General features: G+C 40.2%; 1 protein-coding gene across 2 annotated transcripts in view; it reads left to right on the top strand.

Moving 5' to 3' along the window:
• Positions 1-27,260, top strand: part of itga7 (integrin, alpha 7) — a 33,996-nt gene that overhangs the window by 3,956 nt on the left and 2,780 nt on the right. Inside the window, exons 2-24 of one of the 2 annotated variants that reach the window (XM_046029111.1) lie at positions 11,583-11,710; positions 12,403-12,482; positions 12,743-12,998; positions 14,199-14,330; positions 18,516-18,723; positions 19,378-19,574; positions 19,996-20,084; positions 20,236-20,363; positions 20,623-20,718; positions 20,863-20,924; positions 21,218-21,387; positions 21,765-21,914; positions 22,726-22,841; positions 23,600-23,786; positions 23,901-23,975; positions 24,171-24,250; positions 24,367-24,444; positions 24,839-24,941; positions 25,078-25,293; positions 25,723-25,839; positions 26,094-26,207; positions 26,426-26,524; positions 26,768-26,893. In XM_046029111.1, the coding sequence (XP_045885067.1) occupies positions 11,583-11,710; positions 12,403-12,482; positions 12,743-12,998; positions 14,199-14,330; positions 18,516-18,723; positions 19,378-19,574; positions 19,996-20,084; positions 20,236-20,363; positions 20,623-20,718; positions 20,863-20,924; positions 21,218-21,387; positions 21,765-21,914; positions 22,726-22,841; positions 23,600-23,786; positions 23,901-23,975; positions 24,171-24,250; positions 24,367-24,444; positions 24,839-24,941; positions 25,078-25,293; positions 25,723-25,839; positions 26,094-26,207; positions 26,426-26,524; positions 26,768-26,893 (3,007 nt within the window). Of the gene's footprint in view, positions 1-11,582; positions 11,711-12,402; positions 12,483-12,742; positions 12,999-14,198; positions 14,331-14,852; positions 15,172-18,515; positions 18,724-19,377; positions 19,575-19,995; positions 20,085-20,235; positions 20,364-20,622; positions 20,719-20,862; positions 20,925-21,217; positions 21,388-21,764; positions 21,915-22,725; positions 22,842-23,599; positions 23,787-23,900; positions 23,976-24,170; positions 24,251-24,366; positions 24,445-24,838; positions 24,942-25,077; positions 25,294-25,722; positions 25,840-26,093; positions 26,208-26,425; positions 26,525-26,767; positions 26,894-27,260 lie in introns of those variants that run through there. The other variant, XM_046029112.1, reaches the window with a different exon arrangement.

The raw sequence follows: 27,260 nt of genomic DNA, 5'->3' as shown, positions 1-27,260 counted from the left end.
CTAAATGCTAATGTTAGCATAAGCAGATGCTCACAATGATGCTAACATGCTGTTGTTAAGCAGGTACAATGTTTACTCTGTTAACTATCTTAGTTTAGTTTAGCGTGTTAACATGCTTACTGTGCTCTATTAGCACTGAGCACAAAGTACCTGCTGAAGCTGATGGGAATGTCATGAATTTAGCAGGTATTTGATCACAAACCTATGTGACGAATAACGTTTGTCCAACAAATGTTAGACATTAATAATGTATTGACTAGATGAAAAGTCAGGGGATCACCAAAGATGTTAAGGTTATTGTTGAGATATTTCATTCTGGACCGAAGTGGTGGACCCTCATTGCCATTCCTAGAGCCACGCTGCTAGCAAGGCTAATAAAAACACTGCTGAGATGCTGATAGTCCATATTCAGGATAAGCCGATTCTACATACAGCTATATACATACAGCTTTTAATGTCATACCTCATAGAACCAACCCACAGCATGATATAGCATGAAGCATTCTGCATATATAAATGCTTAGCTCACTGCCAACATGCTGGAAAGTTTGTACAATATCACATTCTGCCTCATAATTTAACGTAAGGGTCTTTTCTGCTTTGACAAAGGTGGGGGAGGGCAGTTCTGATTTACTGCTCTGATGCAGGTCACAAATCATCAATTATTGTTTCCTGCTGAGGGATCTCTACCTGGCCTTGAATGACATCTATTGTGCTTATTCTCTGACCCAACTGTTAGCCTTTCTTTTGTGTTAGTTTTTAATCATGGGAATATCTTTCTCTTTATGAACATGATTTTTATTGGCAAATTAATACATTTAATACATACAACAGTTCTTTTTCCCCAAAAAACACGCGTCAGTTTTCTTTTGGCTGCAGCACAGTCACACATTGACAACATTATTAGACTGTGATTTATCAGACTGTCAGGCTGTTGATGTCAGTAGATGTAAAGTCAGATGTGTTGCATTGCTGTCATAGAGAAAGTAGAAAGTCTCAGGTTGCAGTGAGGTTCATGATTGCCATGGACTTTTATTTGCTGCCTAAATACTCAATGCCAGTGGGGCTGCAGGTAGCTGAGATAATCCCAGACAACTAGTCTGGAGTTCGGTTTCACTGACTGAGTAAGAATCTAAAACGGAGCTTTCTGAAGCTGAACAAATCCTCTCAGTGAATGGGAGGCTTGATTAGCACAGCTTAAAAAAAAAGATTGGAGCATGGAAGGGATTTTTGGATGAACTCCAAAAGTTTATAGAGATTGCAAGAGAAATGATAGAACCTCGGCACTATACATGTTTAAGTTATCAGGAAGTAACATTTATTTGGATTGACATTTTGGGAAATATGGTTATTCGTTTTGTTGTCGAGAGTTAGATGATAGGATTGCATCCACTCTCATGTCTGTGCAATAAGTATGAAGCTATAGCCAGCAGCCTGTTAACTTATCTCAGCATAAAGACACGTGGAAACAGCTAGCCAGTGCTTGCAACTTCCTTTGTGTACAGATTAAACAAAGTGAAACAATAAGTTAATAAGAGGTGCTGGTAGATGGATTTTGCTACTTTTTGACTAAGCTAACAGCTTCTAGCTGTAGTTTCATATTTAGCGGACAGATATGAGAGTGGGAGTTGTCATCTAACTTTCAGCTGAAAGCAACTAAGCATGCTTTCCAAAATGTCAAACTTTTTCTTTTTTGTAACATTCCAATGTATTTGGTTTCTGCCTCCATGAGTCACAGTTCCCTCTGTACCTTCCAGTGGTATTTCTTTTGTTTAATACCGTCAGGGTTTGCTGATTGTCTAAGAGGTTGAGGACCCAAATGCAGGATACGAGAACAGGAAGATTTCAGATCTTGATATTTATAAACAAAAGGCGAATACACTTACACTCTGTGGCTGAGGTCAAACAGAATCCAGAAGAGGCAAAGTGCAATGTAAATCAAAAAAATGGCAAGGTTAAAGGCAGGTGCATACTTGACTGGGGTGACAGAGCAACAACAAGCTACAATGATCCAACAGTTCAGGGGGAGAACTAAGACACAGAACCAAGGGTGCTTTCACACCTGTTGCATGATTCATTTGGGTTGGACACAGTGAAAAAACATTTTAGTCCGGTTCATGTTCACACTGCAGTTTTACAAACAAACCAAGAGAAGTAACCATGATGTTATACAGACTCACAGGTAACTGGTTGATTGGACAGCTTTGGCGATTGTCATCCTGCATCATCAGGACCCGCATGGGGATATCAAATTCCAGTGACTGACAGAAGTTTATGCAGCACTTTTGTTTTAACTTTGGATATAATGCTCAGATCACATCTCTGCTATCATAAAATCCTGTGGTTGGTTCATTTGCTTTCACATCACAAGCAAACCGCACCAGAGTTTGAATTCAGTATGATTATGTGGTCTGCTTTTGGTGCCCACTCGAGTGCGATTGGTGCATTCACACCTGCCCAAATGAACCACACAAACGAACGATTCAACTGAACTAAATGAGGCAGGTGTGAATGCACCCTAAGAACAAAAACTCGGAACCACCAATATCTGAACTAAGCTGCACATGCAAATAAACATAAGAATAAACAAGGCTGAACTGAGGAAACCCAAGACATGGAACAAAACCCCCAAATAAGAGACAAAATAAAAGACAAATCCACATATAAATGCATATAAATGACGCCCAGCATAACTGCTTCACACATTCATAACACACTGAAGAATTTCTGTGGGCTAATTTGCATTAAAATAGCCAAATAAAAGCTGCTTTTTCAGCCTCAGCTTAAGAGTTGAGAACCGTCCCCCCCCAATTCAATTCATCTTTTTTGTTCCTGCTCCCTTTCTTTCTTTCTCTCTCTTTGCTTGCTAAATCTTCCAGAGGCCACTCGTGTGAAAGCTTCGTAAATGTAGGAAGTCACCCTGCAGCAGTGCTTATTTATATGAGAGATCAGAAGGAGCAAAAGGTATATAGAATCTCGCATGCACACACACACACACACACACACACACACACACATACAAGATTAATGCTCTTTACTAGCTCCCACTTACTCTTTGTCTATTTAGCATTCTCCCATTCCTCCACACTGGGCTGCCCAGGCCTGGACAAAAGCTCGGTGGGAAGCAGCGCTGCTAGCAGAGAGCTTTCAGGAATATTACTCTGCAGACCACGTGCTCAGTAGAGGGAGAGGGACAATCTGCAGAGTCAGGAGGAAACATACAACTTATATCTAATGAAGATGCAGAAAATGCAAGAAAAAAAAAAGATGCACAGTTTGGCAACATAGGAGGAGCAGGAGCTGATTCTGCCTCTGCACCTGAGAGACTGTTGGCAGATCCTGAGAGGATCAAGTTTTCTGGCATTTTGTTGCATTATCAGTAAATATAATTATAATATTTGGTTTTAATGTTTAATGTTTTACTCTGCTAGTTCCCTTTATAAAACACTGTTTAAGCATTACCTTGACTTGACTACGAATATTGTATGATCTGTACGTGGGGGAGGGGTCGGGAGTCTGATGGAGACAGGAGCTGCAGGGATGAATAAATCATGGAAGGCCTCCCCTTTGATTAAATATGTGTGGGTGTGTATGTGTGTGTGTGTGTCCATTTGGAGGCAGTTGGGTTCACTCCGGTAAAGACGAAGTTCAATCAAACAGCTGATGGCAGCTCTACTGGGAACAGATACAAAACTGAGATCGGAACGAAGCTGTGAAAAGCACACAGGAACAGGAAATTACAAGGGATGTGGAGGCTTTTTGTTTGTATTTATTAAAAGCGATCTGTTGACTGATAAGTGATGGATTTATGAATAGCTTGTTCAGCCTAATTCAGGACTTGTATGGGGATAAAGTCTGGTCCTGCTGCATGCTGATCCACTGCTGATGCCTGAAATGACTAAAAGAAATGTATTCAACAGCGGTAAACTACAGTTCTTTATTGTGTCACAAAACTTGAAACATTTGCTAGCTCTTGGAAAAGCCCAAAAACCATCATGTTTTGGCTAACACCCCTTCATCAAGGACAGATGATTAAAACTAGTTATAGTCCTTTTTTCATCTAAGTCAAGCCAGTATGAATGGTTGTCAACCTGTAAATATGGCTGCCGGTCTCTTGTAATTATGATTATCTTAGATTTGTCTGGGTGAGACACAAGGTTTTTATCTTACTAATATGGAAAAAAAGCCTAACAGGAGTCGGTATGACTAGAGTTGCAAAGAAGAAATAAGTAGCCTTTCACTTCAATTCTTATTCTGCAATTATGTGGATAATGAATCTCTTTCTCTCATTGCTAATTAACCTCCCCTCTTTGTCATTGAGATTTTTTCTCCAGTTTTCAGTTTCACCTTTACTCCCTCTGTTTCTCCTTTATGTATCTCCTTCTCTCTCTGCACCTGGTTCTTATCACACGTTCCCACACAAAGACCATGATTAGTTTCCTCCAGGACAAGTCGACATGCAGGTCAGGTGACCTGGAAGCTATAAACTGAACTCATTGAATGTGTTTGTCTGGCGGTGTGGTGGAGCTGTCCAGATTGTTTCTCTGCTTTTCACACCTTGCATGCTCCTTGTCCCCCTAACATATGGATAGATGACCCAAGGATGCCCTTAACTACCAACATATTGTGCAGTATTGCAAGTGTCACACTTTAAAGAAAGAAAATAAGAAAAGGAAAGAGAGCAATTAAAACAGTGGCGCAATATGAGAACTAAATAGAGATGATAGATGGACAGATCAATAGATAGATGAGTACATAAAGAGGGAAGAAGAAAAGGAGGAGATAAAAAGGAACAGGAGAGGAATGGTGTAGAGGTTATGTCCTCTTTACACTTTGGACCTGAAGGCCAATCATTACCCCATCTATGTCTGGAAATGGCCGTTCACTTATTGATCAGTAGTGGGGCAGGTGGTGAGTTGTTAAAGATGCATGTGAAGTGAGGATGGGGTTACTATTGTCCTCTAAAAGTGTAGTGTATGTGCCCTTCTCATTCCTGAAATATACTTTGAGCGTTGGATAGAAGGTCCAAAGGTTTTTGTAATTTTTCTAGTTTTTTTAATTAATAATAAACTGCCCTTGTGATGTCCTTGAACAAATCGTTTAAGCAGGAAGTTGAGTCACATCCGTGGGCAGTGAACCACAATGTCCCGAAGGTGTTTCTGCATGGCCTGGCAGCTGTTTCTGTCTCTCTATTGCCCTTTTTACTGGCATTACCAAGAGCCTTTTTCTTTTCTTTCCCAGAGTGGGAGAGAGTTGAGATGTTTAAAACATGATGATTCACAGCTGGGTCACTTCATACTCAGCTGTCATTTTCTCATCAACAAAACTGAAAGGAGAAACTGCAGTCAGGTGTGAGAGTGGACATTTTCTGAGACAGGCCCTTTAGCTCAGTTTTATGAGACTGGTTGTCACAGCCGATGTTGTTGGACAGGCTGCCGTCAGCGTGCTGATCCATAGTTTACACAGTTGTTGCACAGCATTCTGTTGTTTGGTCTATTTTATGTACCCTTGTGCGTGTTTGAGTTTATGAACAAATATTCAGTTCCATTTGTACACCCATGCCTCTATTAATGTCTGCATGCTTGCACATGTTTTCTTTTGTTTGTATGTGTGTGTGTGTGTGTGTGTGTGTGTGTGTGTGTGTGTGTGTGTGTGTGTGTGTTTGTGCGTCCAGGTCAGAGGTCACAGTCTTGTCTAAGGATAACAGAAGGCCTAAAGAGCCCCTGGCCCCCATGCTGATCCTGTAGAGCCACTGTCTATAGAGCAACAGCCTCATGCTGCTCTCTGATGGGCAGATGTTAAAGGGTGGGAGCAGAAAGATTAGGAGGGATCAACTGAAATGTTCATGTAATTAAATATTGGAAATGTTTAGGATGTATGTGAGTCATAATTTCAAACTGTATTAGCCTTCAAAGGCCCACGCCTTCAAAATTCCAGGAAAGGGTTGGGTTTAAAAAAAAGTTTGTAACCATTATTAAAAGTTTCAGTTGCTGTTACAGTGAGGCCATTTACAAACATAACAGGACTTTGGGAAATATCTGGGGATTACAAAATACCCTTCTGCAGATGCCTGTTTATCTTGTTTGTCTTTGTATTGGTGTTTACATGTAGGCATGTGGTTATTGCTAAGTGAAAACCTTGCATGTCTAGCTACTTTTTTCAGTAAAAAAGAAAAGGCACCCTTGTTAGCTTAATGTCAGGGGACTTTGGAGTATATAAAATTCATTTTGTTTTTAGTATCTGAAATTGGGTACAGGGACAGGCTGAACATTGCTGGACTTAATTATGTTTTAAGGGTGAAAGTCATTCAATAAGAAAAAATGGACCAAAATACTTATTTTTTTTCTTTTGGCACTGTTTTCTTGATATTTACAGAAATAATGCTGGTCTGAATATTGGTTACATGTGTGATGTATTGTTGTTCAGTCTTCCTCTCACTCTCACTGCCTGTATGGGAAGATGTACTCCTGAGAGTGGGGGAGGAAGGGACCATAGGATTGTGTGTGTATGCGGTATGGATGGGGGAGGGGTGGCCAAGATGGTGGAGAGAATGAGTTTTGGGGTCACTGCACATGCTCCCCTCAATGAACACATGGGTATGAGTGTAGTGTAATGAGGATCCAGTGTTTGACTGTGTTGTGTCTGTGATGATTAGTTGGAAAAACATGCATGATTTTTATGACAAGAGAGAGTGGGGTTGTAATCACCCTCCAATAAGCACAAGCATATGAATTTCAGGGGTTTTGGCCATGTGTTTTGATATACTTTTATTGATTTGGTGACAGCAGCTGATAAATTTATCCTGGGTTATGTATACCATATTCATGATTCCTAGGTTCAAACAAAACCACACACATGCAAAATACAAAAAAGCGTCCAAATCCAAAATCTGTGTTGCACACAGCAGTTGAACTTTTGTTTTTGACAATCAAGACAATATAGTAATATAACAATATACTTTAATTAAGACACAGCGATTAAAAACCTCCTTGCAAAGAAGCAACACATACAACATAAACCATAGATGTTTTCAAGTTGGATATGCAAAGGTAGACTATTTATATAAATAGTAAAAAGGAGCGGCCCAAGAACTGAACCCTGGGTTACACCCTTGCTCACATTTGGAGACCTTGATTAGAGCCATTGCTTATAAAAAGATCACACTGATTTAGATGCATTGTATTCCTCATGGTATAATGTGTAATTTCTTAGTGGTTGGTGTTAATTGCTTGATTGAACAATGACTGACAACTTGATGGATCTTGTGACTGGCTGGCTGTCAGTTCAGTTCAGTTCATTTATTATTATCCCAAGTGGGAAACAGTCAGGGCACAAGATAAAACAAGGATCAGAATAAACAACAAATACACAAAAGATACACACACAAAAATAAAATAAATGTGACCTGTACTTACAATACACTATAAATAGGCCTACCAAAGTCAAAACATAAAACAATCTCTAAATATGATGTTACTTGGGACGATTTAGCAGGGTTATTGCACGGGGAACAAAGGAGCTTTTGTTACTATTGCACTTGAATGGTGGAACTCTAAATCTACGACCTGAGGGAAGAGTTACAAACTCAGAATGAAGAGGATGGTTTTTGCAGTCTAGTATAGACCTGGACTTACAGAGAACCTGCTGGTCAAAGATAGCATTCAGTGGAGTCTGGAGACACCTCTAACCTTTCTCTAGCGCCACCATGACTTCAACATTTCTGGTTTAGAGTCCTCCGCAATTACGTGAAAAACTAACAACATTCCCCTTAGCCTCAGCTGTACTTTGTACTCAGTGGCCAATGTTAGCACGCTAACAGGGTAAACTTAGATGGTGTATATAGTAAGCATTATAGCTGCTTAACATGAGCATGCTAGCGTTGTCATTGTGACCTTGTTAGCATACTGATGTTAGCATGTAGCTGCTTTGTCTAAGTACAGCCTCACAGGGCTCTTGTTTTAATCAGCTTCTGATGCAGGCAGGCCCCAGGTGCATTATCTATTATCTACAATGTAAATTACACAAAAACACACTTCAGTTGTGCTGGTGCCAGCTCTGTGGCTTCTGGGTATGCATAGATATTTCACTAGACACCGTCACGCTCAACACCCTGATATCTCCTCCAGGCTCAGTGCGCAGCAGCAACATACCCACAACCACTCATATTACACACACCCACACACTCCATGTCGAATGTGGGTTTACTGAAAGATGAGCTTTGCAATGGAGATCATGATCACACTGTCTGACTCAATCCTGAACAATGAGGTGAGCGAAGACGTGGGTAAAGGGCAAACAAATGAAGGTATTACTCAGCCATGTCAATTTATCTGTGTCAAATTAGGGACATGTGTGCCTGTCTGTATGTTGGGTATTATTCATCACTAACTACTTCAGAACTACTTTAGAAAATGTTCAAGCTGGAGCAAGTGAATGTTTGCCGTTTTACTTGAATTAAGAAAATAATAATAATAATGACACATTTAATTTGTATAGTACTAGCAATATCATAATGGGGGGTAGGAGGGGGTATGGTCAAAGATTTAAAGCGGATTTAAATAGGTGGGTTTTGAGTGTGGTTTTGAAAGAGGGAAATGAGGAAGAATGTCTGAGGTGTTGGGGGAGAGAGTGGGGAACAAGGCCATGTCCCCCCAGGTCCAGTGCTTGGTTTGGGTGAAAGGGGTGAGGAGGTTGCTGTCGGCAGATAGGATGCAGATAGGAGTATATCGGTGCAGAAGTTCAGTGAGGCAGTGAGGGCTTTTTAGGTAATGAAGCAAATTTTGAATTGATTAGTAGAAATAGTTGCGAATTGTATAATCAAATAATCGTTTCAGGTCTAGTGAAATATTTTCTCACATTTCAGACTATGGAGGCAAAGTATTATGCTGGTTGCACAACTTATCTTAAATTTTTATCAACTGCAGTTTTTGGTGAAAGATGGCTAGGGCCCCAAATTGTTTTGTTTCATCACTGGATATACCTTTATCTTTTCTGGGGTGTTTGAATCTGTCAAAGTTTTAGACATAGCTGAATATTATGTGTAGGCACATAGACGGGTTGGGAGCCATCCAACATTCTCCTCTAAATACTATTGGCATAACAGCTTAACAGACCTCCCACCTTACACCCTGACACCTGCTTGTGTATATGCACATGTGGGGGAGCACAAGAGATATCACCTTAACTCCTTAACATAAACCAGAGCTTCCTGGAATGTTGAGCTGCAAGAGGGATCCGATCTTATCAGGTTTTTTTTAGTGATATGGTCCTTTTTATGAGATTCCCATGTTTAACATGTGTTTGCATTAGTTTAACACCGTTTAGTCATGTTTCTCAAGTGGACCACCAGTGATGTGATCCAGTCATTATTTTACATGAGATATCTTGACTTTGGCTGTTTGGGGTTCTCACTCATTAAGTTGAGGGGCAATCATTCCTGAGACATGCACGGCTGCACCTCATCAGAAGTACTTGTTAGGAAAGAGAAGGCAGGAGTAGAAAATTGAAAGTAGAGCTGTCTGGCAGTCTGGGCGGCATCAGTAGTCATTTCTGCGTCTTTGTGTAGTATGAAGGCTAAGATGAAAGTGAGGACTGAAGTTTTTTTTTCACTAGATGAAAAGATGTTGAGTGACAGCTATTGTCATGGTGTAAAATGAGTAAGATGTTTTGTGCAGCAGTCTGGTACACCATGTTTGACTCTCCCTTTTCCCATATCTTTTCACCGCGGGTCTCCATCTTCTTCTCTGAGACCAGTGGCCCCATGATGCTGTAAAGCTCTCTACCTTTCAGAAAACAAAACTGTCGGACCATGCTATTCTAAGACCCTAACTGCTAATGCTATGCTGCCAACATATGCTATGTTAAGTAAGTAAGTAAGTATTGCTGGCACACATGTAAGAGTGTTTCAGTTGTTGTTCCAGTTGTTGTGAGGACAATTCCATTAAAAACAAAGTTAATCCACTTCCTCGGATGGTGGGAGCACTTTTGTGTTGATTCTTGCAGCCGACAACAGAGAAATCTGTGTTAACTGAGTTGGCATTACCAAGGAAATAACAACGGGCAGACAGCGAGGTATATTCACTATGTATTACTTCCCCTTGGACCCCCTACCTCTGGCACCCATGCCTCTGGGGATTTTTTTGGACTGGAAAGTTCTATATGATATACTTTTATATGATATAGACCGACCAACTAACAAATATAGCTTTCCGTTCAGCCACTGTGAAAATATCAATGCGTAAAGTCAAGAAAACTGTCTTGCCTGCAAATTTAAGGGTGTAGGTTTCAAGGAGTACAACATCAGTGAGCTGTAAAAGCTGTAGGTGGCTGATTTCAAAATATTAAAACAGGGAAACATACATTGAACATTTGATCTAGGGAAAAAAGATTGTTGAGAATATAAAACGTGTACACAATGTGGTGTATCAAACAACAATCTCAGTTAACCAGAGTAAATAACTTTGCCGAGTTTCTGCGCACCCAACACTTATGATGGCTGGTTGATGAGTGTGTATACTATGTAGATCTCTCTGTCTCTGTGTGTCTGTGCATAGTTGTTCCTTTGCTATCAGCTTGCTACATTGTATTTATAGGCAAAATACTTCCCAGCCACAGAGATAGCTCTAATTTAAGTGTATACATAACAAGGTAGATATGAGGGGGCTTGGTGATGGGAAACTTTTCACTCAGGCATTGCAGCTAGTTGTTAGAACCAAGCATTTTCTTTGCCAACATCATTGTTATAATTATATGTAAACAGCACATACATTGTAACAGCTGCTGTTGTGGAACCCAATTTAAGGTTGATCTCTCTCACCTTTGTTTTCCTTCCATCTTACAATCTGCTCTTTATTCTCTTGTCTCTCTTCTCAGCCTCTGTGTCCCCATGTCTCGCTTTCATGCATATGCCATGGCTGACTGTGTTGGGTGGAATGTGGCTCAACGTTCAGTTTTTAAATAGCATCCTAGCCTGAATCAGCCACTCCTAATAAGGCAGAGGGCAGTGACACTGGCCCCAAAATATCAGCAACCACCTCACTCAGAATAAAACTTTTCCTTGCCTTGATAGTGAAGGATGATTGCTGATAGCTACAGTGTTTTAGAACAAGCAAGATACTGTACACACAGACTCCACAGAGCTGTTTTGAATGAAATTAAATTCAAGGTAACATGACAGCGTGTTTAACTGTAGGTGGTCTCAGCAGGATTTGAACAGTCTTGCTTGAGCTGCAGGTATTTGTACTTAACAGTGTAACCGTAATGGTAGCTTAGGTCAGCTAAGGCTATTGTGTGAAATGTGCCACCAGTCACGTGTGAAACAATATGAGAACCGGTGATGTCCAATGACCGTGCCACCAGAAACAGTAGGTCATGCGTGGGTGGTATTATGTCTACAGCCAAATTATGCAAAGTTCTTCAATTGCATTTAACCACTGCATCTAGAGTTACATTGTGAGTAGTGGTAGCACTCACTCATGAGCCGTTTAGTTTCTGTCATGTACCTGTGGCACATGCCCCTGTGAAATCAGCAATCCATCTTTGACACCAGGCGTTACAATTAAAAGTCAGTGATGTTTCTTCAGGATCCTTGTGGGGGCACCGCAGGCAGCAGGACAGGGCCTGTTGCGGGGCAGTCGGCCAGGAGCCTTGTTCAAGTGTCCAATCACACCAGAGGAGTACGACTGTGAGAGGGTGGATATTGATGGAGAAGGTGAGTGTAGTGGAGCAGAAACAACAAGTTCATTAAGTGACTAGCAGCTGCTAGTTTAATCAGCAGCAATTTTTTTATAGGTTAATCATTTAAGTGATTTTTTAAGATTTAAAATTGATTAGTTTAAGTTTAAGTTTAAGTTCAAATGTGGATATTTGCTGGTTTTTGCTTTCTTTGTACTCAGCGATAGTAAACTGATGTTGGGTTGTTTTCAGCTTAGAATATCAAAATGGTGATGTACATTTTCTACAAATGTCTGACCTTCTATTGTCTAAATGATTTATGATTTAGGGAATAATTGGTATATTTATAGATAATGAAAAGAAAAGTTTGTTGCAGCTCTAGCTAGTAGACAGCATAGATGGTTTTAGGACTGCCTGCCCTTTCTTGTCTTGAATTTTCTACAGAGATTATCCTCGACTTTACGTTCCATCTCTGAATATTTTTTAACATCAAAATAAGCCTTTCTAGATTAATTTGGTTGCTGGACGATTAAGTGGTTGTGAATGCCACAACCTAACTAATGACAAAATGTACTTTAAATTGTACCTCTCCTTGGTAATTTGCATTGCATTCGAGAAAAGTTTTCTATTGAATGACAAAGTGTTGTTTGTTTACTGTGGTTCAGATTCTAATTGGTTTACAATATGGAAACCGTTATGATTGGCATTTCCTTCTGTGTTTTCCCTCAGTGAGTCTGGACAGAGAGAGCAAAGACAACCAGTGGCTGGGAGTCACTGTGAAGAGTCAGGGGATCGGAGGGAAGGTGGTGGTAAGTAAAGACCACAGCCTGTAAACGCATCAGAGCAGGAACCTGCAGAAAGGTCTTTCTTGTGTGTTTAAGTAAAAATGTTCTTCCGCTTCTGACCCAGTGATTTGTGTACATAAAAGGCACACAACTTTGTTTAGATTATCATTATATTTAAAAATCAAAGGCCAACTGACACCCTTAAAAATGAATGTACTGTATCTTAACAAGTGTAGTAATTCACACACACAAATGCTCTGATTTCATTTCCTGTCTCTCATCAGACCTGCGCTCACCTGTATGAACTCAGGCAGCGTGTAAATCAACCTTCAGAGACTCGTGACCCCATTGGACGCTGCTACGTCCTGAGTGAGGACCTGACAGAGCGAGATGACCTGGACGGAGGGGAGTGGAAGTTCTGCGAGGGCCGGCCACAGGGACACGAGCAGTTTGGCTTCTGTCAGCAGGGCCTGTCTGTCAGTTTCACCCCAGACAACAACTTCATTCTGTTTGGGGCTCCGGGAACATACAACTGGAAAGGTAAGATGTCTGGCTGACCTGCCGAAGGCTGGATCACAGAAACACGGCTGTGAAAAGGCAGTTACACTGACATGTTACTTCCTATGGAGAGATGCTTTACTGTGCAGTTTTAAAACTGTATTCATTATCTTTTAGGGCACTAGGTGGCGGCAGCAAGTTTTTTGTTTGAATTGAGTGTTCTGGGAGAACACTCAAACTTTAAAGCAGTCTGAGAAAAATATGTGTTATGTGATTTTGGGTGGTAGAAATTAAACGGACTTGAATTGGACCCAGCTACATTTTCACCTTCTAAAGTTGTTATTGTGAAACTGTTGCAAACAACTGCGTCCAGCAGACTGATATGAAGATTCAAGAAAGAAATGTTAGTAGGGGACCTCTCAAGGGTATACCCTGCCTTTTGCCCGATGTTAGCTGGGATTGGCTCCAGCCCCTCCCCCCCAAAAAAACTGTCTAATTAAAACAGGACTATTAATAGGATGATACTGTTAGGGATTTTAAAAAAATATATAATTGATTTAAAAGCCAATCTAGTGATTGGACACAAATTATGCAGAGCAGCAGCCTACACTCAATCAAAGAAAGCACTGAGATTTATGTGGTGTTGCAGTTACTGGATTGATTGATTTTGTTTTGTCATGCCACATGAGATCAATGCTGTGGTTTACTTAATTTATCCAATTTTCATTCTTAAACATTGAAATATAAGTCTACTTTTTTCTGGTGGATGTTTCAGATTTTAATGAATGTTTTTTTACCGCTGTGTCCACCATACAGAACATGTATTTACATGGAGAGAAAGTTTGGTTCTGTGTGTGTGTCACACAAATTCTAAGCAGTATTTGAATTTTTGTCCACAGTGGAAAGGTGAGTATATAAAGTATAGTGAAACCAGCGTATGCAAACTAAATGAGGTAAATATTTTAGTGTGTCACCCTGAATGATGATAATTGAATTCTGAGAAAGTTGTCATCATCTTTTCATTTCCTGATGGTATAAAACGGTAAAGTATGTTAATTTTTAACTGCTAAAACAGTAGGCTATAGTGTGGTGATTAATAAGTGGTCCAGACTGTATAGAATTAGTAAGTAGTACAGATATGGGACATGCCTTGAGTGCATCTCTACATGAGTGTTTGATGTCTGCTGTGTCTGAAAGTGTTTTCTTGGTACTTTGCTGTGGCCTCACTTATTTCCATTACAGGTGAGATGCGCGTCCAGCTCCTAAACCAGACTCTGCTTGACCTTGGTTTCTATGACGATGGACCCTATGAGGTGGCAGATCAGAAACAACTTAATGCTCTGCTCATCCCTGTGCCCTACCACAGTTACCTGGGTAGGATTTGCCCTCCCTGCTCACTGCTGCCTGTGCACAGGAGAGAAAGAGAGGGCTGGGGGAGGGCGACGGCAGGGCTCAGACTGTACAATAACATGGCTGCTGTAACCACAGGAGCTAACAGTAGCAACCGCCAAACTTCATCTAACAGGTCATTCCCTGTGGATTATTTCTGGATGAGCCTATGTGTGACTCACAAAGCCCTGAATATGACTCCACCTTATTTTTTGGAACACTTTCCAATGTGAATGTGGGTGGACATGTGAAAAAATGTCCAGAGCGTATTGTGGCCTGACATAAATACTTAAGATGCCAGTATTTGCTAAAGTTTGGAGACTCTCCCTTTCTTGGGGGTGAACAAGGAAAATATTTACCCAAAAAATTTTTCCTCCAACTCTGATGTTATCCTCATTCTAGCGCCCTCTTCTAAAAACAAAGTGCAGGAAAACAAGTCAAACCTTTAAAGAGGGTGGTGTACAACCAGTCAGGTTGCAGTCTGAGCCTGTAACGTCGTCTCTCCACCAGGTCACCAGTGGTTTTGCAGGAAAAAAACTGCAGCACCACAAAGCCAAAAAAACAACAATCAATCACAGCCTGTCTCACCTGCACCTCCCTCTCCCCTTTTCCTCTCTTTTCACTCTTCCACCCTCACCATTTCACCAACCCATCACTCCCCCTGTCACCCCTCTCTCTGTCTCTCTTTCTGTATTTCTTTTACTGTCTTGGGCCATAGGGCTTTTGTTCATGGCTAGCCCTATTGAAGATGCACTGCTGTACAAAACTCTGGAGCCCACCAACCGGCCCACACCATTTGAGGATGTAGCTCATAATAGCTACTTAGGTTTGTAGGCGTGACGTGTTTTTGTTTGGAACAGACTGGGCTTGTAGTGGAAGTAGTCCTACCCTCTTTTACGTCTTCGTCTTAATCCTTTACTGCTAATTCCACCTCGTGTCTACGTATATACAGTTTTAGTGTGTAATCTCTGTACTTTGTGGGACAGTACAACCTTTACTGTTATAAAGAAACAGCCATCCAAACCTCAAAATTTTTTGTAAAAGTATAATTTAATTAATTTTTTTATGTTTTTGGTATGATTTTTTCCACTTTCTCCTGCTAGCTGCTGATTTGACAATGGCAAGCAGATGGTTGTCTCTTTGAGTAGCAGCAGGGTATTTGTCTGTTCTGTCTGTAGTTATCTGTTATCTGTTGTCTGTTGTGTGTTGAGTCAGTCTGCATGTGTGTCGGTATGAAGCTTTTTCAAGTGGTGGTGGTTTTTACCGTTAGTTGCTAACGTTACTATTTAGCGTAGTTACTAAGTCATTTTACTGATGAAAAGGTTTAATTAACAAACAAGACATCTAGAGACATGTATGTATGTATAGACATAAATGAAAGTTGAGGGTTCATCAAAGTTATTACAATTCATCCCAAGGGAATCATGAATGTCTGTACCAAATTTCACGACAATCCATGTAATAGTTGTTGCTTATTTATTTTGTTTATTACAAACCAATAATATTAACCTCATGGTGGTGCTATAGTTAAAATCAGAGGATCAGCAAAGTCATTAGAATAGGATATTACAATCGGCTCTGTTCGAAATAGGCAGTTGCCTCAGAAGGCATAACTTTCGAGGGAAGGCATCTTCTAAGAAGGCAATGTGTGATGTCAGCATGCCGTCTTGCTTCTCATCTGGCTGTCAGTCACTAGCCTTTGGGTCAGCTAGCTATTGAAAAGGCAAATGGATAAATGATACCAAACTGTAACAAACTTGGTCGGTTACAGACAGTCACGGGCTAATAAGATAGTTCAGTGTTTAGTTCTTGCTAACTTTTCAAAAATCAAAATGAAAAAAGTCCTAAAAACTTTTGAAACTTACATTTATAGATTAATGCGTCTTGATGAAGGCAGTTTTGAGTGCAGCATCAACGCTACATTCAAAACTTTCCGCTTCGTGGAGTTTTCTTGTAAGTTTTACGTCTTTTGAGACAGGAAAAGATTGTTTGATCCGTTTCGAACAGGACTTGATGCCGAGTTGTTCTGTCAGACACCTTCCGAGACACCATTTCTACCATGTTTTGAACACAGCCATCATTGGGAACCAGGAATGTCTGTATAAAGTTGTGTTCAGATCCATAATGTATATTTAGACATATTTCACTGGATCAATGACAAAGTTGATCTGCTGGTGGTGCTGGAGTCTGGACTTCACCAAAGTCAATAGGATTCATCCTCTGGGGGTCATTTATGTCTTTACGAAATGTCATGGAGATCCATCAAATAGTTGTTGAGATATTTCAGTCTAGACCAAAGTGGTGGACTCAATTTTGTTTTTCCGAAGAGACGCTTTGTTCTGTTGGTAGCCTATTTATGTGTAACGGCCCATTGTCTGCTTTATAGGTCCTATTTACTGTTATTGTGGGGTTTGAGGTATTACTTTTTACTAAGTGTGTGGATCTGCCATAAATCTCTTTATTCACATACCTAGAAAGCCTGCTTACCCTCCCGCTTTCCATATTGAACCGTCTCCCTGACAACACTAATTCCCACATGACCTTTTAGCCTTCATTTCGTACTCACATGCTTCCATTGATCCTGACCAGATGATATGCCACACCTCTGCATGCTTACTAAAAAGATAGAGACAGTGTTGTAGCTATTTCTGATTATTTTCTCTTAACATTAAATCCAAAATGTTGCAGGATTCTAGTTTTTTCCTACATTATGGTTACATATATAAATTACATTATAAGGAGCAGTGTCTTGCTGAAAGCCTTTTTACCTTCATCAAGGCCAAATCAAATCCTGTTATGGAGAACACCATGAATCTTTTTATTGCAGCCTAAATTGAGTGTTATGTCAAAGTCAGGTTTTCTGTCAACAAAGGTTGTTCAGGTTATTATTTTCAGAAAAACAAATGTAAGAAAATAGTGTCTGTTCCTCTAATTTGTGACATAGACTGCTCAGGTCAAAACAATATTTATGCTCATCATCTGTAGACGTTATCTTGATTAATTATATGTATATATAGATCTTGTTATGTCCCAGTATGTCTTGAAAGTAATATATATTAAATATGTTTTTGTGTATATACAGTGTAAGCATATACACACAAACAAATGTGAAATTTCACTGTAATATGCAAGTTATAGAGCAAAGACTTGTGACTAGTGAGAATGAGGGTTGTTTTTAGGGCCCCGTTAAAAACCTTTTGCTACTTTAAACTTCCATTACCCATTTAGTTTTATAGCGACGATCTTGTAGCAAGCCTGTGTGGAAAAAGTAGCACCTTTGTCTCCGTCTGTTGGTTTTTACAGGACCTGCGATGCAGACTGTTGCATTCCACACCTGCCACCATGGAGCTGCTCACTGTTTGTCTCTGTTGTTGTCTCCCTCTGCATGTTTACTCAGGTCTAACAAATGGACCTACCCACCCCACTTTCCCCCATGTCCTGACAGATTAACCTCCCTTTTCACAGCCTCTGCATGTTTTTAAACTGGTGAAGCAGATGCATGTGGCTGCTTCAGGTGAAATCTTGTGTGCTTGATGTGCTAAATGTTTGATATGATGTGCTATTTTTCGCAGCTTAATAAAAACATTTCAACACAATTTTGTTATGAAACAAACACACACACACACACACACACACACACAAATACACACTTCCCCCTTCCACTTGTTCGCTCCTTTGCTCTACCTGATTTATATGCATCCTCACATTCCTTTACACACACACACACACACAAAGACGTACACACTCGCACAAAAGAGGAGTTGCTTTAGGGTATAAATCTGATTAACGTCCACCCACCATGTTTACATACTGCCTTCGCTTGAGGCAACTGATACAGAGCAGCGGTATCATGAATCTCATGAGACATTAGGCGAAGCCCCATACATCTCCTTTTTTGCTCTTACCAGTGGATACTCAACAATTTGCTGGGCTCCAACAGCCTTCCACAAGCAAACACAGCACACAGCGCATTTACACCCATCATGAGTTTGGCATAAAATCAATAGTCACTCAAGGCACACATTTCATTAGTAAGAAGATGAGCAGAATATGCTACACTGAGGGGACATGAGCCACTGATCCCCACGGTCAATACTAACCCCTGACCCTTTCCTCCTCCTGCCCCCCGTCGTCCCCTCCATCCTGCCTTCCGTTTTCTTCTTCTTCCAGGGTTTTCTGTGGACTCAGCGATGGGGATAATGAGCCTCGGGGAGCTGACCTTCGTGGCAGGTGCTCCTCGGGCCAATCACACGGGGGCAGTGGTGCTGCTGAGGAAGGACAACGTATACCGGCTGGTGCCGCAGCACATTTTCTGGGGGGAGGAGTTGGCGTCTTCATTTGGGTACTCGGTAGCTACGACGGATCTAAACAGGGACGGGTGAGGAGATGCTGGATGAGCAGTCAATCTGGATGAGCATCATAACATAGAAAAGGGGAATCAGTGGTGGAAGAAGTATTTACATAAAAGCAGAAATACTACAATATAAAAATACTCAATTACAAGTGAAAGGCTTGCATTCACATTTTTTACTCAATAGTAATCATAGTATAGTAAGTATTTTCTCAAATTTACTTGTGTCAAAAGTAAAAGTACTTGTTAGGCTGAAAGGTCAGTGTTAGATTTCTATATTACTGGAGAATTATTATATATACATTTACATATTACAGTAGTTTACTGTAGCTAATTAAGATGGAGCCAATTTAATCCGGGTAGTTTAATCCATGACAGTGCATCATAATAACCATCATAGTAACCATAGCTGTGAACTAAATGTAGTGGAGTGAAAAGTACAATATTTCCCCCTCAAACATAGTGGAGCATATAATTCAGATACTCAAGTCAAGTACAAGTACTTCAAAATTGTATTTAAGTTAGTATATGAGTAGATGTATTTAGTTGCATTCTAGCACTTGGGGTGACTGGAGATGAGATGGGGAGGATTTCAAGAAAACTGGATAAGAAGTTCTCAATCTCAAGTGAGTGAGGTGAAATTTTATTATTCATTTTTAATGTTTCTGTCCCCGTCGCTAGCTGGACAGATCTGATTGTTGGAGCTCCTAATTTCTTTGACCGTAAGGCAGAGATTGGTGGAGCTGTGTATGTGTACCTAAACCCCTTTGGTCACTGGGACGATCAGGCTCGGCCCATCCGGCTCAATGGGACCTACGACTCCATGTTTGGAATGACAGTCAGCAACATCGGAGATCTGGACCAGGATGGCTACGGAGGTGAGAAGAATGGTTTTTCACACAATTCATCACTGCCTGGTACACTGTAATTGAAGTACATTCAGTTACTAAGCATAAAATAATTACTAAATCGAAGTGCATGACTTTCAGAGATTACTGTTAAAAACAAAAGTTACTGCTGCCATTAATGTGGGTTACTTTAACTCTCTCTCACTTATAATATAATAATTGAATGGGACTGATTCTGTTTAGTTTCGACTGCTGGTTTATAATTTAAGGATTTAAATGGTTTTAATTCAGTTAATAGCCATGAAATGTTACTGCACCACATTTGGAGCTGTAGCCTGTTTCCCGCTTGTCCTTAACATACTGTGGTTTCTGTTATTTAAATACATGTATGTAACTATGTCTGATGTAATGTAATGTACAGTTAAAATGATTTTCAATCTATTTCATTCAGATATTGCTGTTGGGGCACCATTTGATGGAGATGGCAAAGTCTTTATCTACAGAGGCTCAGATGCTGGAATTGAAACAAAACCTGCTCAGGTGAGTCATAAGTTTCATTCAGCAGTTCAGGACTGCGTGAGCAGAAGGAAGGAAAGATGAAAGGAAGAATAAAACTAACCAAAGAAAAGGAAGGCTACAAGAGTGACTGTCTGGATGAATGAGGATTGATCAGTGTTTCTTATCCCATCAGGTGCTGGATGGTCGTGACTTTGATGTGAGACGTTTTGGATACTCCATCTCAGGTGGTTTGGATATTGATAATAACCAGTACCCAGATATTGCAGTGGGCTCTCTTAATGATTCAGTGGTTCTCTTCAGGTGAGAAAAGATTTATTTAAATACTCAAATGCATTTTGATAACAATGTGTATTTGACAGGAAACACAAAGGCCCTATCCTTAGCTGTGTTTCATTGTTGGATAAATCAGGATTCAATTTTAAATCTAAGCAGACATTAAACACATAAGAAATTCAAGTCTTATCATAATTCTTGCGTTGTTTATAACCTCTTAGTACCATGATTTAGCCATGATCTGTCTCTACTAACATATCTCTTTGTGTTTTTGTGCGCCCTCAAGGTCTCATCCAGTCATCCATGTGATCAGAGATATATCTATCAACCCTCAATACATTGATCTGGAGCAGTACAATTGCAAGGGCAGAGATGGCGTCTGGTGAGAACTGAAGGATAACTGAACTGAACCAAGATTTAAAAAAATAAACCAGATGCTCAAGTGTTTTTCCTCTGTGATTTTTAATTATAATACTGTTGTTGTAGTACCGTAATGTGTTTCATTCTCCACCGTTGCTGTTTTTAGCGTGGAGGTCAAGGCCTGCTTCACCTTCACAGCCCACCCAGAACACTACTCACCACACATTAGTAAGTCACACCTCAGTTTTCACAACCATTTTTGTTCTTCTCTCATGTGGGACTTCAGATCATCCTCTTAGTGACAGGAGTCATTTCTATTTACAGTGGAAAGTAACCTTATCTGTGGGGTAACATTAGACTTTATTTTGATTCAGTCACAGCTGTGTAATACTGTATTCCCTTAGATGGGGGTTATATGTTCTGCCCCTGGTGGGCTTTTTAAGTGCTCTCTGTGTGTGTCTTGACATTTTTCAATCCCTCTGTCTCTTCTCATGCATCGCCCCCGTTTTATTCCCATCAAGCCCTGGTGGTGCACTTTGAAGCCGACACTGAGCGCAGGAAATTGGGCCTCCCTCACCGTGTCAACTTCCTGGGCCGCAGTTCCCTGGAGCCAGAGTACACTCAGACAGAAGAAGTGGAGCTGCATCGGCAGCGTCACCCTGTGTGCACCACTGCTCAGTTCCAGCTCCATGTCAGTAACTTAGATGTGTTCACATTGTCCAGATCAGAAATATTAGCTATTGTTTCTGTTTGTGGGAAAATCATAAAGCATTTTCTGGTTCTGTTTGAGGTATTTGTAAAACATAATTAGCGGTTCTTGGTCTCAGTTTTTGTCCTTGTCTTATTTTTGACAGAAAAAGATGGATGGAAATAATAATACTTGAATAATTGTAAAAGCATAGAATGTGTTGTGGGCATTGAACACTTTACTTTTCTTTAAATATTTTGACATATACGAATCAAAATGCTGCAAAAATCCCAAATCCCTACTCTTTTGCACCATAAACAAACTCTTTGACAAAATCTTTTGTTGACCATTAATCATTTTTATAATCTCTGTCCATGCAGGAAAGCATCCGTGACAAACTGCGCCCCATCTCATTGGCGATAACCCACACTATCAAGCCTGTGCCACCACGCAGACACTCAGGTGCCAAAAGGCTGGAGAAGCTGGCGCCTGTACTGAGTGTTTCCCCCTCCAATACACTGCACTCTGAGGTGTGTAACAAATTATTTTTTGGTCGGGATTCATTTTAACAGCCTACACTACCTGCATATTATGAGGTTTATGAAACACTTCCCATTAACAGTTTTTTTCTAGCTGAAAAATTAATTTGCAACATTAAAACAACAAGGATAAACATGCAGAATGAGATGAAGAAAATGATTATGTAGAAATACAGGGATTCAAACTTGTGTAAACCCTGGATTTCTCAGTTTCATATTGTTGTTGATGGTTACTTCATATGTACCTCAATTAAATACCTTACTGCTGCAGTGAAGATCCTTGACACATAGCCTAGAGATACTGAGATAAGACCTTCTTACTTTTTCACACACACACACACACACATCCACTGGCCGCATTCATGGTTTTTCATCCCATGCAGTATTTCTCCCTCGAACACCTAATATCCGCTGCTTAAAAGATATTATTCTACTCATTAATCTGTTGATTATTTTCTTGATTACTTAAAATGTCAAAAAATAGAGAAGAATGCCCGTTAAAATTTCCCAGAGCAGAAAAAGAAATTCAACTTACAAGAAGACAAAGAAAAACAGAAAATATTCGCATGTGAGAAGCTGGAACCAGTGAACTTTTGCTTAAAAACTAACTTACTTGCAAATCCATTTTCAGATGAGTGACTAATTGATTAATTGAATAATGGTTTCAGCTCTAAATGCAATCAATGTTTCAGGGTGTACCATGCTACATAAACTGATCTTGTATTAAAACCTAAAAGTAGATGGAGAATGTACTTTGAGATTTAACAAATGACTACACGTCTGTCCCGGTTTCCCTTTGCAGGTGAACTTCCTGCGAGAAGGATGTGGCAGCGACAAAATCTGCCAGAGCAACTTGAAGCTGAGCTACCAGTTTGGAACGCGACCCCTGACCTCCGACCTCTTCAGCCCTCTGCCAAAGTTAGTATCTGTGTGAGCTGGTGGCATTGATGATATAAACTGTTGCCTAGCAATGTATATCCCAACAAACAATTATGTTTATGTGGTAATAATGTTTATATGAATATTTACCATGAAAATCTAATGTTTTACATCTGTATGGTGTTGTATACATTATGTATGTATTATGTTATATCACTTGATCTTAGTATAATTTTTCTTCAGTTTATCTTTTGGTACCATCTGACAATAAGGTTCTCTTTCTAAAGGGTTTATACATTGATACTGATGGCTTTACTTAATCCTTTACTAATGCTTTTTCGATCAGTTTAAGCCTTTAAAGTTTAGAACAACTTTTAGGTTGCCAGGTTGTGAAAAGTCTATTTGGCTGGTTATCGTGTCTATAATAACAAATGTTAACTAATGTGCTTTATTTCTACAAAAAGCTTCACTGAAGCCATGGTCTCTCTTCTTTAAAGGAGCTAAAAGTTTCATGCTGGAGCAGGATAAACACCAGCCAGAGGGATTTTACAACTTACAAACCCTTTAGAAAGGGTGACTTATTAGAAAGTGGTATTTATCTTTTAATATATCCTCATGTCTCATAGAATAAAATCATGTGATATTACTTATCTTACAATATCTTCAAAAATTGGAGTCATTATTATTAAAACTATTTGTACCCAACCTTTGGAGCTCAATGACATGCTTCTGTACACACCTGTAAATGAGTGTTTTCCATCTTAATTCCCTGAGCTGTCGTCTTTCCTGTCATGCAGAGATGAGGATGATGTGCAGGTGTTCTCCCTGTCAGAACAGCGGTTGGTAGTGCTGGAGATCACCGTCACCAACATGCCTTCTGACCCCCTGCACCCTGATGAGGATGGCGATGACGCCCATGCTGCTCAGCTGCTAATCTCCCTTCCAAACACTCTGTCGTATGCCGGCTCCAGGATCCCACCACAGGTATGTGGGTTCTAACAAGAAAAATCTTTTTTAATGAGTACTTGCAGAGAAATGTGTGTGTTTGGATTTCTGTTTTTGCTGATGGTGTTTGTTTGATATCCCGGCTGACTGTAGATGAGATGTCAAGCGAACCAGAATGGCTCCCAAGTTGAATGTGACCTGGGAAACCCTGTGAAACGAGACACTAAGGTAAGAAAACAAAACAGTGTGAATTCAGTCTAAACTTGGAACACTGCCAGGATTAAAAGATAAAACTTAAAATATATATGACATAAAATCATATATATTGTAAAATAATTTCATACACCTGCTACATTTTGATACTTCTTTAGTTTTGCCTTTTCACTTTTGTATGAAATATCAATTTATGTGTTACCTTGTCAGCTGAAATTCTCCATCAACTTGAGCACATCTAACATCACAATCGAGACCACTGAGTTGACAGCAAATCTCTTACTGACAACGTAAGCCCACTACATCTTTGACACCATGATTCACTCACATCAAGCTTTCATTATTTGATTGCATTATAACAAATAACCCTTTTGATCGCGGTGTTTGTTAACGGATTTGTCCTCAGAATCAGTGAGCAGCCTGACCTGGCACCAGTCACAGCTTTTGCTAAAGTTGTGATAGAGCTCCCTCTGTCTGTCAGTGGGTGAGTGAAACCTTCACAGTCTCTCCTTCAATGTTTAAAACTGTCTCAGACTCAGACAAGCTGTTTTTTCTTAGGTTACTTTGCTTAAACCCTTACTATACACACGTTCCCCTTGTTTTACCTCTAGCTTTAAGCTTATTAAATCATCGCTGTCTGACAGTATCATATATATTCTGTATCAGCCTTTTCCAACCCATCATTGATGCTGTGAAATATTCTAGAGTGTGCATCATTTTATCATATTATATTTTTTGACTAAATTTATATTGTTTTCTAGCAGGTATGAGAGACATGCTATAATCCCAGGATTGTTTTTGGTTTAAGATAGCTATATGAGGCTGCTTGAGTGTGTATGCAGCTGTCTAACCCACTGATGTGATGTTTTACAATGTAGGCTTGCTCGTCCTCACCAGCTGTTCTTCAGTGGGACAGTGAAGGGAGAGAGTGCCATGACCAGTCTGGAGGACATTGGCAGCCCTGTGGATTTTGAGTTTGTGGTGAGGAACGAGTGTGTGTGTGTGTGTGTGTGTGTGTGTGTATCCTCATGTGCTGGTCTTTCCCTCCTGTATGTGTGTTTTGATTCCCATGTGGACAAAGGTGAGCACCCTTAATCATCACAGTTTCTTCTCGCAGGTCGCTAATCCTGGGCAAGCTCTGCAGACGCTCGGCTCGGCCTTCCTCAACATCATGTGGCCTTACGAGCTGGCCAATGGGAAATGGCTCCTGTATCCTGCCAGCTTGAAGTTTGAGGGTCACCCAGACACACACTGCACCCCAATAGGAGCACTTAATCCTCTGCAGCTCCACAGCTCCTCAAGTGCCGAATTTCCACAGCCTGTCAATCAGATGGTAAGTAGTGGATCTAAATTCCAGTCCACTCCAGTTGATACAAAATAGAATAAAATAATACAAAGCAGTAGAAAATATCTTCAGTGCTTCAGGTATTAATTGAGAAAATTCACGAATTTATGCTGGAATACGCATCTTATACAACAAAAACACTCCCTTTTTTCCATAAATATATAACATTTTCCATTCAGTTAGTCAAAGTGGTTTGAAAAGAAAAGTAATGGAAACATTAAATCAGTGGATGCAGTTGCATGTGAACTAACAAGTGGTCACCAATACTTTAATTGCATCATAATCCTCCTGTTCAACATTTTTACAATGTTATGTCATGACCACACTGCCAATGTAATGTTTTTTAGTAAACATAAATCGACCATTTTTTTTGAGACGTATTGTTCTCTGGCTGTATGAATGTGTCACTTTCATCAGGCTGGGCGAACACGCCGCTCCCACCCAGAGGAGGAAGGTAAAGTGATGACAAAAGGCAGCGTGGGACGAACTACCCCAGCCGTGGCAGCTTCAGAGAGACGCAAGTCGCTTAAACTGGTAAGAGGGAAAAGAAGAGAGAAGGCAAGAGGAGAGAGAAGCAGATTGAAACACAGGAAATGAGACGGAGGGAAAATTAGGAAATAATGCAAATCCATGTATTGTTGATTTTCTGCTACTGCACATACATGCTACTAAACACCTAACATGTAGAAGCACAAAAGAAAAGATGCAGGCTATGTTACTTTTATTTTTCACTACTTTTAAAGCTGCTTCCAGCAAATTGGTTGATTGGCTGTCCTTTTTTCCTCCAGGATTGTCTCTTGGGGTCGGCACGCTGTGTCCTGTTTCAGTGTCCCCTCCACAGCTTCTCTGGTCAGGCTGTCCTCAAGATCCACGCCAGGCTGTGGAACAGCAGTTTCATAGAAGTAAAAAAAAAAAAAATTCTGTCATCAATACATCAGCACCTTATTGCGCATTACTCTCCATCTCAACTTCTGTGCAGCCGTTACAGTCGCTGTGAATGAATGATAGCTGCATTATTGCACTAATCCAAGACTGTGCTTTGTTCAGTTTTACTTTATATATATATAACTTATTAGCTATTTGCCAAGTTTTTATTATTGTTCCTCACTCTGTCTTTCAGGAGTTTGCAGCAGTCAGTGCTCTGGAGCTGCTGGTTAGAGCCAACATCACTGTGAAGTCTAACATCAAACACCTGGTCCTCAAGGACGCGGCTGCACAGGTACTCAGCACACTTCAGTTCATAGAACATATATCCTCAAAATAATTGTAATGGAATTTTGTTCACTAAATGTCTCTTAGTGTTTTACTTAAATGCTTAATCTGCACATTTTAAAACTCTTTTTAATTCACCTATTATCAGTATAGGTGTGTCACTGATTAATACATCACAAACCTCCCGCGATGATATCTTGTATTTTTCTTTCAATTTTGCATTTCAATTGCATCCTCACTTCCTATCCAGGTTCCAGTGATGATCTATCCTGAGCCTGGTCTCGCTGATCAGTACTGGATCCCATGGTGGATCATCCTTATAGCCGTCCTGGCAGGCATCCTGCTGCTGACTCTGCTGGTCTGCCTACTGTGGAAGGTAACACACAGGATACCTGAATGTAACTGCATTTTCTTAACAATTGTGCACCTTCTTGTCCTATGTGTCAAAGTTCAAAAATAATGAATATTTCGTCATTAAATATTCTGATAAACGTCAAGGTGGAATACTAACATGAACACTTGTTGTGCTCCCTTAAGATTTGCTTTAATAGCAAATATTGATTAATAAGAGGTCCTTGTAGTTTCATCCTGTTATCTTCTCAGGCCATTATCACTGGCATTTTCTCATCCATGGTAGTCTGTTTATTTCTGTCTGTTTTGTTCTGTTCTATCCTATAATCATTTTATTCCTTCCAGCTCACTCATCTGTTCCTTTCCTCTTTTGTACTTCTGTGTGTGATCCC

Source organism: Micropterus dolomieu, linkage group LG18 (assembly GCF_021292245.1).
Source record: "Micropterus dolomieu isolate WLL.071019.BEF.003 ecotype Adirondacks linkage group LG18, ASM2129224v1, whole genome shotgun sequence".
NCBI classification, from domain to species: Eukaryota; Metazoa; Chordata; class Actinopteri; order Centrarchiformes; family Centrarchidae; genus Micropterus; species Micropterus dolomieu.
The sequence above is the reverse complement of the archived record's forward strand: the minus strand, read 5'-3'. Positions and strand labels throughout refer to the sequence as shown.